Consider the following 15,283-nt stretch of genomic DNA (forward strand, 5'->3'; position numbering starts at 1 on the left):
TCTCCCTCCCCCTTGTAGACTGTAAACCCTCGGGGGCCGATCCCTCTCTCCCTCCCCCTTGTAGACTGTAAACCCTCGGGGGCAGATCCCTCTCTCCCTCCCCCTTGTAGACTGTAAACCCTCGGGGGCAGATCCCTCTCTCCCTCCCCCTTGTAGACTGTAAACCCTCGGGGGCAGATCCCTCTCTCCCTCCCCCTTGTAGACTGTAAACCCTCGGGGGCAGATCCCTCTCTCCCTCCCCCTTGTAGACTGTAAACCCTCGGGGGCAGATCCCTCTCTCCCTCCCCCTTGTAGACTGTAAACCCTCGGGGGCAGATCCCTCTCTCCCTCCCCCTTGTAGACTGTAAACCCTCGGGGGCAGGTCCCTCTCTCCCTCCCCCTTGTAGACTGTAAACCCTCGGGGGCAGGTCCCTCTCTCCCTCCCCCTTGTAGACTGTAAACCCTCGGGGGCAGATCCCTCTCTCCCTACCCTTGTAGACTGTAAGCCCTCGGGGGCAGATTCCTCTCTCCCTACCCTTGTAGATTGTAAGCCCTCGGGGGCAGATCCTTCTCTCCCTCCCCTTGTAGATTGTAAGCCCTCGGGGGCAGATCCCTCTCTCCCTCCCCCTTGTAGATTGTAAGCCCTCGGGGGCAGATCCCTCTCTTCTTATCCTTGTAGATTGTAAACCCTCGGGGGCAGATCCCTCTCTTCTTATCCTTGTAGATTGTAAACCCTCGGGGGCAGATCCCTCTCTCCCTCCCCCTTGTAGATTGTAAGCCCTCGGGGGGCAGATCCCTCTCTCCCTCCCCCTTGTAGATTGTAAGCCCTCGGGGGGCAGATCCCTCTCTTCTTATCCTTGTAGATTGTAAACCCTCGGGGGCAGATCCCTCTCTTCTTATCCTTGTAGATTGTAAACCCTCGGGGGCAGATCCCTCTCTTCTTATCCTTGTAGATTGTAAGCCCTCGGGGGCAGATCCCTCTCTTCCTATCCTTGTAGATTGTAAACCCTCGAGGCAGATCCCTCTCTTCCTATCCTTGTAGATTGTAAACCCTCGGGAGCAGATCCCTCTCTCCCTCCCCTTGTAGATTGTAAGCCCTCGGGGCAAATCCTTCTCTCTCTGCCCTTGTAGATTGTAAGCCCTCGGGGCAAATCCTTCTCTCTGCCCTTGTAGATTGTAAACCCTCGGGGCAAATCCTTATCTCTCTGCCCTTGTAGATTGTAAGCCCTCGGGGCAAATCCTTCTCTCTCACCCCTTGTAGATTGTAAGCCCAACCATATGTTATGTATTTAACCCCTTATCATATGTCCAGTGCCCCCAAACTAAAATATTAAAATAATAAAAGTTATGTGCAGACGCCCGGCCCGGCTCAGATCGATCCACAGGACTCACCGGAGCTTCTGGATGTTAGAGGAGACACCGGACAGACGATAGATCCCGTCCACGATGCCAAATTTTTCTATGAATTGAGCGCAGGAGACCAGGACCCTGGGGACTGAGAGAAGGCGCAGAATTAACTCCTTCAGTGCTGGACTCTCCTCCTCAGGACGGTCAGACAAGGAGGCGTCTGCTTCTTTATCCATCATAACTTCATATCAGCTGTAAGGACATGCTGGGAGAATCCCTCTAGAGCAGTGGTCTTCCGAGCATGCTGGGAGAATCCCTCTAGAGCAGTGGTCTTCCGAGCATGCTGGGAGAATCCCTCTAGAGCAGTGGTCTTCCGGGCATGCTGGGAGAATCCCTCTAGAGCAGTGGTCTTCCGGGCATGCTGGGAGGATCCCTCTAGAGCAGTGGTCTTCCGGGCATGCTGGGAGGATCCCTCTAGAGCAGTGGTCTTCCGGGCATGCTGGGAGGATCCCTCTAGAGCAGTGGTCTTCCGAGCATGCTGGGAGAATCCCTCTAGAGCAGTGGTCTTCCGGGCATGCTGGGAGGATCCCTCTAGAGCAGTGGTCTTCCGGGCATGCTGGGAGGATCCCTCTAGAGCAGTGGTCTTCCGGGCATGCTGGGAGGATCCCTCTAGAGCAGTGGTCTTCCGGGCACGGTGGGAGGATTCCTCTAGAGCAGTGGTCTTCCGGGCATGCTGGGAGGATCCCTCTAGAGCAGTGGTCTTCCGGGCATGCTGGGAGGATCCCTCTAGAGCAGTGGTCTTCCGGGCATGCTGGGAGAATCCCTCTAGAGCAGTGGTCTTCCGGGCATGCTGGGAGGATCCCTCTAGAGCAGTGGTCTTCTGAGCATGCTGGGAGCTGTAGTTTTGCACCCCAGTTAGTATAACACTGCATTACGCACTGTGATTTTCGCTGTGTAAGACTGGTGATCACATGACCCAGTTAAAGTAATTAAATGCAGTGATGCAACGGGTGTCCGGGCATGCTGGGAGCTGTAGTTTTGCAACAGCAAACAGTTGAAGACCACTGCTCTAGAGTATGGATAGTCATCATGTCGCGGTGGGTGTGGCTGTTCGGGGCACCACCATAACATCTTACTGGGCTCCATCATGGACGTCTCACCTTCCTCCCCAGAATCCAGCAGATGTTCCCCCAGGTCGGACCCGAACACTCTCTCCCGGAGGATCCCCCGCTGCCGCAGACGCTGTTTGCTTGGCCTGGACGCCATAAAACTGCGCAGTAATCCCGCCAGCTTCCCATGGCGACGGCACACTAGACATAGGAAGAGAAATCGTGAGCCAAACTGGCAAGATGGGGGGGGGGCGTGACAGACGGGCGTATGGGGGGCGGGGCGTGAGTGACAGACGGGCATATGGGGGGCGGGGCGTGAGTGACAGACGGGCATATGGGGGGCGGGGCGTGAGTGACAGACGGGCATATGGGGGGCGGGGGGCGAGTGACAGACGGGCATATGGGGGGCAGGGGGCGAGTGACAGACGGGCGTATGGGGGGCGACAAACAGACGGGCGTATGGAGTGACAGACGGGCGTATGGAGTGCGGGGGGCGATATCTCACCTGGTCTGGGGCAGTTGGAGCCATGCGGAGATGTGATGGACAACGTTATATCACCTTCTGTAAACAGACAGACAGGTAACCACAAGGTACGAGACAGTAAAAGCCTGCCCAATTAGAGCGCCACAGAGACCGCACACATGGGAGAGAGAGAATACACAGGAGAGAGCACACACATGAGGGAGAGCGCACACATACACACAGGAGAGAGCACACACAGGAGAGAGCACCCACATACACACAGGAAAGAGAGTATACACAGGATAAAGCACACAGGGGAGAGAGAGCGCGTACATACACACAGGAGAGAGCGCACACATACACACAGGAGAGAGCGCACACATACACAGGAGAGAGCGCGCACATACACAGGAGAGAGCACGCACATACACACAGGAAAGAGAGTATACACAGGAGAAAGCACACAGGGGAGAGAGAGCGCGTACATACACACAGGAGAGAGAGCACGCACACAGGAAAGAGAGTATACACAGGATAAAGCACACAGGGGAGAGAGAGCGCGTACATACACACAGGAGAGAGCGCACACATACACACAGGAGAGAGCGCACACATACACACAGGAGAGAGCACGCACATACACACAGGAAAGAGAGTATACACAGGAGAAAGCACACAGGGGAGAGAGAGCGCGTACATACACACAGGAGAGAGAGCACGCACACAGGAGAGAGAGTATACACAGGAGAGAGCACACACGGGAGAGAGAGCGCGCACATACACACAGGAGAGAGAGAATACACAGGAAAGAGCACACACACAAGAGAGAGAGCATACACAGGAGAGAGCACACACATACACACAGGAGAGAGAGCACACACAGGAGAGAGCACACACATACACACAGGAGAGAGAGCACACACAGGAGAGAGCACACACAGGAGAGAGCACACACAGGAGAGAGCACACACACAGGAGAGAGCACACACGAGGGAGAGCGCGCACATACACACAGGAGAGAGTATACACAGGAGAGAGCACACAGGGGAGAGAGAGCGCGTACATACACACAGGAGAGAGAGAGAGAGAGCATACACAGGAGAGAGCACACAGGAGAGAGAGCACACACATGAGGGAGAGCGCGCACATACACACAGGAGAGAGAGTATACACAGGAGAGAGCACACACAGGAGAGAGCACACATACACACAGGAGAGAGTATACACAGGAGAGAGAGCACACACACGAGGGAGAGCGCGCACATACACACAGGAGAGAGTATACACAGGAGAGAGCACACAGGGGGGAGAGAGCGCGTACATACACACAAGAGAGAGAGAGCATACACAGGAGAGAGCACACAGGAGAGAGAGCACACACGTGAGGGAGAGCGCGCACATACACACAGGAGAGAGAGTATACACAGGAGAGAGCACACACAGGAGAGAGCACACAGGAGAGAGCACACATACACACAGGAGAGAGTATACACAGGAGAGAGAGCACACAGACGAGGGAGAGCGCGCACACACACACAGGAGAGAGTATACACAGGAGAGAGCACACAGGGGAGAGAGAGCGCGTACATACACACAGGAGAGAGAGAATACACAGGAAAGAGCATACACACAAGAGAGAGAGCATACACAGGAGAGAGCACACACACACACACAGGACAGAGTATACACAGGAGAGAGAGCACACACACGAGGGAGAGCGCGCACATACACACAGGAGAGAGTATACACAGGAGAGAGCACACACAGGAGAGAGCACACACAGGAGAGAGCATACACAGGAGAGAGCACACACACACACAGGAGAGAGTATACACAGGAGAGAGAGCACACACACGAGGGAGAGCGCGCACATACACACAGGAGAGAGTATACACAGGAGAGAGCACACAGGGGAGAGAGAGCGCGTACATACACACAGGAGAGAGTATACACAGGAGAGAGCACACACACAGGAGAGAGCACACATAGGAGAGAGCGCACACACACAGGAGAGAGCACACACAGGAGAGAGCGCACACACACAGGAGAGAGCACACACATGAGGGAGAGCGCGCACATACACACAGGAGAGAGTATACACAGGAGAGAGCACACACATACACACAGGAGAGAGTATACACAGGAGAGAGAGCACACACACGAGGGAGAGCGCGCACATACACACAGGAGAGAGTATACACAGGAGAGAGCACACAGGGGAGAGAGAGCGTGTACATACACACAAGAGAGAGAGCATACACAGGAGAGAGCACACAGGAGAGAGAGCACACACATGAGGGAGAGCGCGCACATACACACAGGAGAGAGAGTATACACAGGAGAGAGCACACACATACACACAGGAGAGAGTATACACAGGAGAGAGAGCACACACACGAGGGAGAGCGCGCACATACACACAGGAGAGAGTATACACAGGAGAGAGCACACAGGGGAGAGAGAGCGCGTACATACACACAAGAGAGAGAGCATACACAGGAGAGAGCACACAGGAGAGAGAGCACACACATACACACAGGAGAGAGAGTATACACAGGAGAGAGCACACACAGGAGAGAGCACACACATACACACAGGAGAGAGTATACACAGGAGAGAGAGGACACACACGAGGGAGAGCGCGCACATACACACAGGAGAGAGTATACACAGGAGAGAGTATACACAGGAGAGAGCGCACACACACAGGAGAGAGCACACACATGAGGGAGAGCGCGCACATACACACAGGAGAGAGTATACACAGGAGAGAGCACACACAGGAGAGAGCACACACACAGGAGAGAGTATACACAGGAGAGAGCACACACAGGAGAGAGCACACACATACACACAGGAGAGAGTATACACAGGAGAGAGAGCACACACACGAGGGAGAGCGCGCACATACACACAGGAGAGAGTATACACAGGAGAGAGCACACACACGGGAGAGAGCACACACGAGGGAGAGCGCGCACATACACACGGGAGAGAGAGAATACACAGGAGAGCGCACACACACGGGAGAGAGAGAGCATTCACAGGAGAGAGAGCACACACGAGGGAGAGTGCGCACATACACACAGGAGAGAGAGTATACACAGGAGAGAGAGCGCACACATGAGGGAGAGCGTGCATATACACACAGAAGAGAGCACACACGGGAGAGAGAGCATACACAGGAGAGAGCACACATGGCAGAGAGAGCACACACATGAGGGAGAGCGCACACATACACACAGGAGAGAGCACACACGGGGAAGAGAGCGCTCACATGAGGGAGAGCGCGCTCACATGAGGGAGAGCGCGCACATACACACAGGATAGAGAGCACACACACACAAGACAGAGAGAGTGCGCACATACACACAGGAGAGAGAGTATACACAGGAGAGAGCACACACGGGAGAGAGAGCATTCACAGGAGAGAGTACACAGGAGAGAGAGCACACACATGAGGGAGAGCGCGCACATACACACAGGATAGAGAGCACGTACATACACACAGGAGAGAGAGCACGCACACAGGAGAGAGAGAGAGAGCACACACAGGAGAGAGAGTATACACATGAGGGAGAGCGTGCACATACACACAGGAGAGAGAGTATACACAGGAGAGAGCACTCACACGGGAGAGAGAGAGAGCATTCACAGGAGAGAGCACACACACGAGAGAGAGAGAGCATACACAGGAGAGAGCACACACACGAGAGAGAGCGTGCACATACACACAGGAGAGTATACACAGGAGAGAGCACACACACGGGAGAGAGAGCGCTCACAAAAACACACAGGTGAGAGAGCATACACAGGAGAGAGCACACGCGGGAGAGAGAGCATACACAGTAGAGAGCACACACATGAGTGAGAGCGCGCACATACACACAGGAGAGAGAGCACACACACACAAGACAGAGAGAGCGCGCACATACACACAGGAGAGAGAGCACGCACACAGGAGAGAAAGAGTATACACAGGAGAGAGCACACACGGCAGAGAGAGTACACACGGGTGAGAGAGCGCTCACATGAGGGAGAGCGCGCACATACACACAGGATAGAGAGCACACACACACAAGACAGAGAGAGCGCGCACATACACACAGGAGAGAGAGCACGCACACAGGAGAGAGAGAGTATACACAGGAGAGAGCACACACGGGAGAGAGAGCACACACGAGGGAGAGCACGCACATACACAGGAGAGAGAGCGCGCACACAGGAGAGAGAGAATACACAGAAAAGAGCATACACACACAGGTGAGAGAGCATACACAGGAGAGAGAGCACACACATGAGGGAGAGCGCGCACATACACACGGGAGAGAGAGAGCATTCACAGGAGAGAGCACACACATGAGGGAGAGCGCGCACATACACACGAGATAGAGTATACACAGGAGAGAGCACACACACGAGAGAGAGAGCATACACACGAGAGAGAGCGCGCACATACACATAGGAGAGAGTATACACAGGAGAGAGCACACACATGGTAGAGAGAGCGCTCACATACACACAGGAGAGAGTATACACAGGAGAGAGCACACACACGGGAGAGAGAGCGCTCACATACACACACAGGTGAGAGCATACACAGGAGAGAGCGCGCACACAGGAGAGAGTACACAGGAGAGAGAGCACGCACATACACACAGGAGAGAGAGTATACACAGGAGAGAGCACACACACGGGAGAGAGAGCGCTCACATACACACACAGGTGAGAGCATACACAGGAGAGAGCGCGCGCACACAGGAGAGAGTACACAGGAGAGAGAGAGAGTGCACATACACACAGGAGAGAGAGTATACACAGAAGAGAGCACACAGAGGAGAGAGAGCATTCACAGGAGAGAGCACACACACGAGAAAGCGCACGCACATACACACACAGGAGAGAGCACACACACGAGAGAGAATACACAGGAGAGAGCACACACGAGAGAGAGCGCACACATACACACACAGGAGAGAGCGCGAGCACATCCACACACACAGGAGAGAGAGCATACACAGGAGAGAGAGCATACGCAGGAGAGAGCACACACACGAGAGAGAGAGAGAACGCGCACAAACACACATAGCAGAGAGAGCACACACACGAGAGAGAGCGCGCACATACACACACAGGAGAGAGAGCGCGCACACACACACACACACAAGAGAGAAAGCACACACACACGAGAGAGCGCGCGCGCACAAACGAGAGAGAGCGCTCACATACACACACAGGTGAGAGAGCATACACACACAAGAGAGTGAGCACGCGCACATACACACACAGGAGAGAGAGCGCGCACACAGGAGAGAGAGAATACACAGGAAAGAGCATACACACACGAGAGAGAGAGCGCTCACATACACACACAGGAGAGAGAACATACACAGGAGAGAGCGCGCACACAGGAGAGAATACACAAGAGAGAGAGCGCACGCGCGCGCGCGCACACAAAGCAAAGAGCACACAGGAGAGCGTGCGCGCACACACGAGAGAAAGAGCGCTCACATACACACACAGGTGAGAGAACATACACAGGAGAGAGAGCGCACACAGGAGAGAATACACAAGAGAGAGAGCGCGCGCGCACACACACAGCAGAGAGCACACAGGAGAGCGTGCGCGCACACACGAGAGATAGAGCGCTCACATACACCCACAGGTGAGAGAGCATACACAGGAGAGAGCGCGCATACGGGAGAGAGCATACACAGGAGAGCATACACACACACAAGAGAGAGAGCACGCGCACATACACACACAGGAGAGAGAGCGCGCACATACACACACAGGAGAGAGCGCGCGCACATACACACACAAGAGAGAGAGCACACGCACACACACACACACAGGAGAGAGAGCGCGCACACAGGAGAGAGAATACACAGGAAAGAGCATACACATGAGAGAGAGCATACACAGGAGAGCATACACACACACAAGAGAGAGAGCACGCGCACATACACACACAGGAGAGAGAGCGCGCACATACACACACAGGAGAGAGAGCGCGCGCGCACACACAAGAGAGAGAGCACACACACACACACAGGAGAGAGAGCGCGCACACAGGAGAGAGAATACACAGGAAAGAGCATACACACACGAGAGAGAGAGCATACACAGGAGAGAGCGCACACACAGGAGAGAGAGAATACACAGGAAAGAGCATACACATGAGAGAGAGCATACACAGGAGAGCGCGCGCACACAGGAGAGAGCACACACGAGAGAGAAAGAGCGTGCACATACACACACATGGCAGAGAGAGCACACAGGAGAGAGTGCGTGCGCACACACACACACACGAGAGAGCACACATGGCAGAGAGCGTGCGAACACACACGAGAGAGAGAGAGACAGTGCACACACACATGCAGGAGAGAGCGCACACACACACACACACACACACACACAGGAGAGAGCGCGCGCACACACACACACACACACACACACACACACAGGAGAGAGCGCACACACACACATACAAGAGAGAGCGCACACACACACAGGAGAGAGCGCACACACACACACACACACAGGAGAGAGCACACACACACACACACACACACAGAGAGAATACACAGGAAAGAGCATACACATGAGAGAGAGAGAGCATACACAGGAGAGCGCGCGCACACAGGAGAGAGCACACACGAGAGAGAAAGAGCGTGCACATACACACACATGGCAGAGAGAGCACACAGGAGAGAGTGCGTGCACACACACACACACACACACACACGAGAGAGCACACATGGCAGAGAACGTGCGAACACACACGAGAGAGAGAGAGAGAGAGAGAGAGAGAGAGAGAGAGAGAGAGACAGTGCACACACACACATACAGGAGAGCGCGCACACGCACACACAGGAGAGAGCGCGCACACACACACACACACACAGGAGAGAGCGCACACACACACACACAGGAGAGAGCGCACACACACACACACAGGAGAGAGCGCACACACACACACACAGGAGAGAGCGCACACACACACACAGGAGAGAGCGCACACACACACACACACAGGAGAGAGCGCGCACACACACAGGAGAGAGCGCACACACACACACACAGGAGAGAGCGCACACAGGAGAGAGTGCACACACACATACAGGAGAGAGCGCACACACACACAGGAGAGAGCGCACACACACACACAGGAGAGAGCGCACACACACACACAGGAGAGAGTGCACACACACACAGGAGAGAGCGCGCGCACACACACATACAGGAGAGAGCGCACACGCACACACACACAGGAGAGAGCGCACACACACACACACAGGAGAGAGCGCACACACACACACACACACACATACAGGAGAGAGCGCACACACACATACAGGAGAGAGCGCACACACACACACACACACACACACACATACAGGAGAGAGCGCACACACACAGGAGAGAGCGCACACACACACACACAGGTGAGAGCACACACACACACAGGAGAGAGCGCACACACACACACAGGAGAGAGCACACACACACATACAGGAGAGAGCGCACACATACAGGAGAGAGCGCGCGCACACACACACACACACACACACACAGGAGAGAGCGCACACACACACACACAGGTGAGAGCACACACACACACACACAGGAGAGAGCGCACACACACACACACAGGTGAGAGCACACACACACACATACAGGAGAGAGCGCGCACACACACACATACAGGAGAGAGCGCAAACACACACATACAGGAGAGAGCGCACACACATACAGGAGAGAGCGCACACACACATACAGGAGAGAGCGCACACACACACATACAGGAGAGAGCGCACACACACACATACAGGAGAGAGCGCACACACACACATACAGGAGAGAGCGCACACACACACACATACAGTAGAGAGCGCGCACACACACACACAGTAGAGAGCGCACACACACACACACAGTAGAGAGCGCACACACACACACAGTAGAGAGCGCACACACACACACACAGGAGAGAGCGCACACACACACATACAGGAGAGAGCGCACACACACAGGAGAGAGCACACACACACATACAGGAGAGAGCGCACACACACACATACAGGAGAGAGCGCACACACACAGGAGAGAGCACACACACATACAGGAGAGAGCGCGCACACACACACACACACACAGGAGAGAGCGCGCACACACACACACACATACACAGGAGAGAGCGCACACACACACACACACACACACAGGAGAGAGCGCGCGCACACACACACACACAGGAGAGAGCGCGCACACACACACATACAGGAGAGAGCGCACGCACACACACACACACATACAGGAGAGAGCGCACACACACACACACAGGAGAGAGCGCACACACACACAGGAGAGAGCGCACACACACACACATACAGGAGAGAGCGCACACACACACATACAGGAGAGAGCGCACACACACACATACAGGAGAGAGCGCACACACACACACATACAGGAGAGAGCGCACACACACACACAGGAGAGCGCGCGCGCACACACACACACACATACACAGGAGAGAGCGCGCGCACACACACACACATACAGGAGAGAGCGCACGCACACACACATACAGGAGAGAGCGCACGCACACACACACACACAGGAGAGAGCGCGCACACACACAGGAGAGAGCACACACACACACAGGAGAGAGCGCACACAGGAGAGAGCGCACACACACATACAGGAGAGAGCGCACACACACACAGGAGAGAGCGCACACACACACAGGAGAGAGCGCACACACACACAGGAGAGAGTGCACACACACACAGGAGAGAGCGCGCGCACACACACACATACAGGAGAGAGCGCACACGCACACACACACACACACACACACAGGAGAGAGCGCACACACACACACACAGGAGAGAGCGCACACACACACACACACACATACAGGAGAGAGCGCACACACACACACACACATACAGGAGAGAGCGCACACACACAGGAGAGAGCGCACACACACACACACAGGTGAGAGCACACACACACAGGAGAGAGCGCACACACACACACAGGAGAGAGCGCACACACACACACATACAGGAGAGAGCGCACACATACAGGAGAGAGCGCGCGCACACACACACACACACACACAGGAGAGAGCGCACACACACACACAGGAGAGAGCGCACACACACACATACAGGAGAGAGCGCGCACACACACACACACACATACACAGGAGAGAGCGCACACACACACACACACAGGAGAGAGCGCGCGCGCACACACACACATACAGGAGAGAGCGCGCACACACACACATACAGGAGAGAGCGCACACACACAGGAGAGAGCGCACACACACACACACACACACACACACATACAGGAGAGAGCGCACACACACATACAGGAGAGAGCGCACACACACACATACAGGAGAGAGCGCACACACACATACAGGAGAGAGCAGCACACACACACATACAGGAGAGAGCAGCACACACACACATACAGGAGAGAGCAGCACACACACACACATACAGGAGAGAGCAGCACACACACACACATACAGGAGAGAGCAGCACACACACACACATACAGGAGAGAGCAGCACACACACACACATACAGGAGAGAGCAGCACACACACACACACACATACAGGAGAGAGCAGCACACACACACATACAGGAGAGAGCAGCACACACACATACAGGAGAGAGCAGCACACACACATACAGGAGAGAGCAGCACACACACACATACAGGAGAGAGCAGCACACACACACACATACAGGAGAGAGCGCGCGCACACACACACAGGAGAGAGCGCACACACACACATACAGGAGAGAGCGCAAACACACACACAGGAGAGAGCGCACACACACAGGAGAGAGCGCACACACACACACACAGGAGAGAGCGCACACACACAGGAGAGAGCAACACACACACACACATACAGGAGAGAGCGCGCACACACACATACAGGAGAGAGCGCACACACACACATACAGGAGAGAGCGCACACACACACACATACAGGAGAGAGCAGCACACACATACAGGAGAGAGCAGCACACACATACAGGAGAGAGCAGCACACACAGTATGAGAGGAAAAAGTAACAGTGTGAGAGGAAAAAGGGTTAATAGGGGGGATACATAGAGCAGTGTTCTCCAACCTGAGGCTCTACAGTTATTCCAAAATCACAACTCCCAGCATGTCCTATCTGAGAGTAGTAGTTTTCTAACAGCTGTAGAGCCACAGGAGCTCTATGGAGTCCGTACCATGTGACCATACACCTCACTGCATCTGTACATGGACACTACCAGGTAGCGCGCACACGTAGTTCACATGACATGTAGTTAGTCACCGATCCAGAGGACAGCTGATCCTGATCCATGTTGTATACAGAGACTGAGGGCATACAACACTGAGCCACAGGTGAGGACATACAGCTCTACAGGAAGCATATGAGGAATGAGATACCCGGGTACCGCGATACAGGATGAGATACCTGCAGCTGGAGACGGGTTCTTATTGTCTGTGATCAGCTGGACGCACTCGCTGGGGAAGAAGCCAACCTGAAAAAGAAAGAAGCCACCTCATGAGGGCGCCGAAGAGCAGAGAGAAGAATGAGACCCGACCATCCAGACGTCTCACCTGGAAGCTGTGCTTTCCTCTCCACCAACTGGTGTCCTCCCGCGGGGGCATGTCAATGACCGACACTATGTCACCGACCTGTCAGTGAGCCAGAGGGATAGTCAGTGACCACAGCTCATGCATTCAATACAGTACACCCCTGAAATACTCTGTACTGCTGTGGACCCTGCTCTTCCACTATATAACTCTCACCCTGTGACCTCCACATGATCAGTACACTCCTCTCCTGTATACTCTGTACTGCTGTGGATCCTGCTCCTCTACTATATCACTCTCACTCTGTGACCTCCACATGATCAGCACACTCCTCTCCTGTATACTCTGTACTGCTGTGGACCCTGCTCCTCCACTATATAACTCTCACCATGTGACCTCCACATGATCAGCACACTCCTCTCCTGTATACCCTGCACTGCTGTGGACGCTGCTCCTCCACTATATAACTCTCACCCTGTGACCTCCACATGATCAGCACACTCCTCTCCTGAAATACTCTGTACTGCTGTGGACCCTGCTCCTCCACTATATAACTCTCACCGTGACCTCCACATGATCAGTACACTCCTCTCCTGTATACTCTGTACTGCTGTGGACCCTGCTCCTCCACTATATAACTCTCACCCTGTAACCTCCACATGATCAGTACACTCCTCTCCTGTATACTCTGTACTGCTGTGGACCCTGCTCCTCCACTATATAACTCTCACCCTGTGACCTCCACATGATCAGTACACTCCTCTCCTGTATACTCTGTACTGCTGTGGACCCTGCTCCTCCACTATATAACTCTCCCCCTGTGACCTCCACATGATCAGCACACTCCTCTCCTGAAATACTCTGTACTGCTGTGGACCCTGCTCCTCCACTATATAACTCTCACCCTGTGACCTCCACATGATCAGTACACTCCTCTCCTGAAATACTCTGTACTGCTGTGGACCCTGCTCCTCCACTATATAACTCTCACCCTTTGACCTCCACATGATCAGTACACTCCTCTCCTGTATACTCTGTACTGCTGTGGACCCTGCTCCTCCACTATATAACTCTCACCCTGTGACCTCCACATGATCAGCACACTCCTCTCCTGTATACTCTGTACTGCTGTGGACCCTGCTCCTCTACTATATAACTCTCACCCTGTGACCTCCACATGATCAGCACACTCCTCTCCTGTATACTCTGTACTGCTGTGGACCCTGCTCCTCCACTATATAACTCTCACCCTGTGACCTCCACATGATCAACACACTCCTCCCCTGAAATACTCTGTACCGCTGTGGACCCTGCTCCTCCACTATATAACTCTCACCCTGTGACCTCCACATGATCAGCACACTCCTCTCCTGTATACTCTGTACTGCTGTGGACCCTGCTCCTCTACTATATAACTCTCACCCTGTGACCTCCACATGATCAGCACACTCCTCTCCTGTATACTCTGTACTGCTGTGGACCCTGCTCCTCCACTATATAACTCTCACCCTGTGACCTCCACATGATCAGCACATTTCTCTCCTGATATAGTCCGTGCTGCTGAGCTGTGATTGGTCGCTATTTGACAGAACTGTTTCTTACCTCAAAGGAAAGTTCATCTGGCGCCTGAGCGGTGTAGCGTTTGATCACGTGGGCGGCTGCTATAGCAGGAACATTGATTGACGCCTCTTCATTGACGAGAAGCCGATTACCGTGATTATCAATCTACAGTAGGGAAATTAAGGGGCAGCTGATGA

The 15,283-nt window shown here is 54.2% G+C and overlaps 1 protein-coding gene across 1 annotated transcript in view; it reads right to left on the minus strand.

The window, feature by feature from the left end:
- Positions 1-15,283, minus strand: part of ARHGAP33 (Rho GTPase activating protein 33) — a gene marked incomplete at its 5' end in the record, with an annotated part of 39,484 nt that overhangs the window by 16,612 nt on the left and 7,589 nt on the right. The window contains 6 exons of the mRNA XM_056552790.1: positions 1,372-1,474; positions 2,487-2,636; positions 2,941-2,997; positions 13,405-13,471; positions 13,551-13,628; positions 15,129-15,251. Coding sequence (XP_056408765.1) covers positions 1,372-1,474; positions 2,487-2,636; positions 2,941-2,997; positions 13,405-13,471; positions 13,551-13,628; positions 15,129-15,251 — 578 coding nt within the window. The remainder of the gene's footprint in view (positions 1-1,371; positions 1,475-2,486; positions 2,637-2,940; positions 2,998-13,404; positions 13,472-13,550; positions 13,629-15,128; positions 15,252-15,283) is intronic.

The sequence above is a fragment of the Hyla sarda genome, unplaced genomic scaffold (genome assembly GCF_029499605.1).
Source record: "Hyla sarda isolate aHylSar1 unplaced genomic scaffold, aHylSar1.hap1 scaffold_1934, whole genome shotgun sequence".
NCBI lineage: Eukaryota > Metazoa > Chordata > Amphibia > Anura > Hylidae > Hyla > Hyla sarda.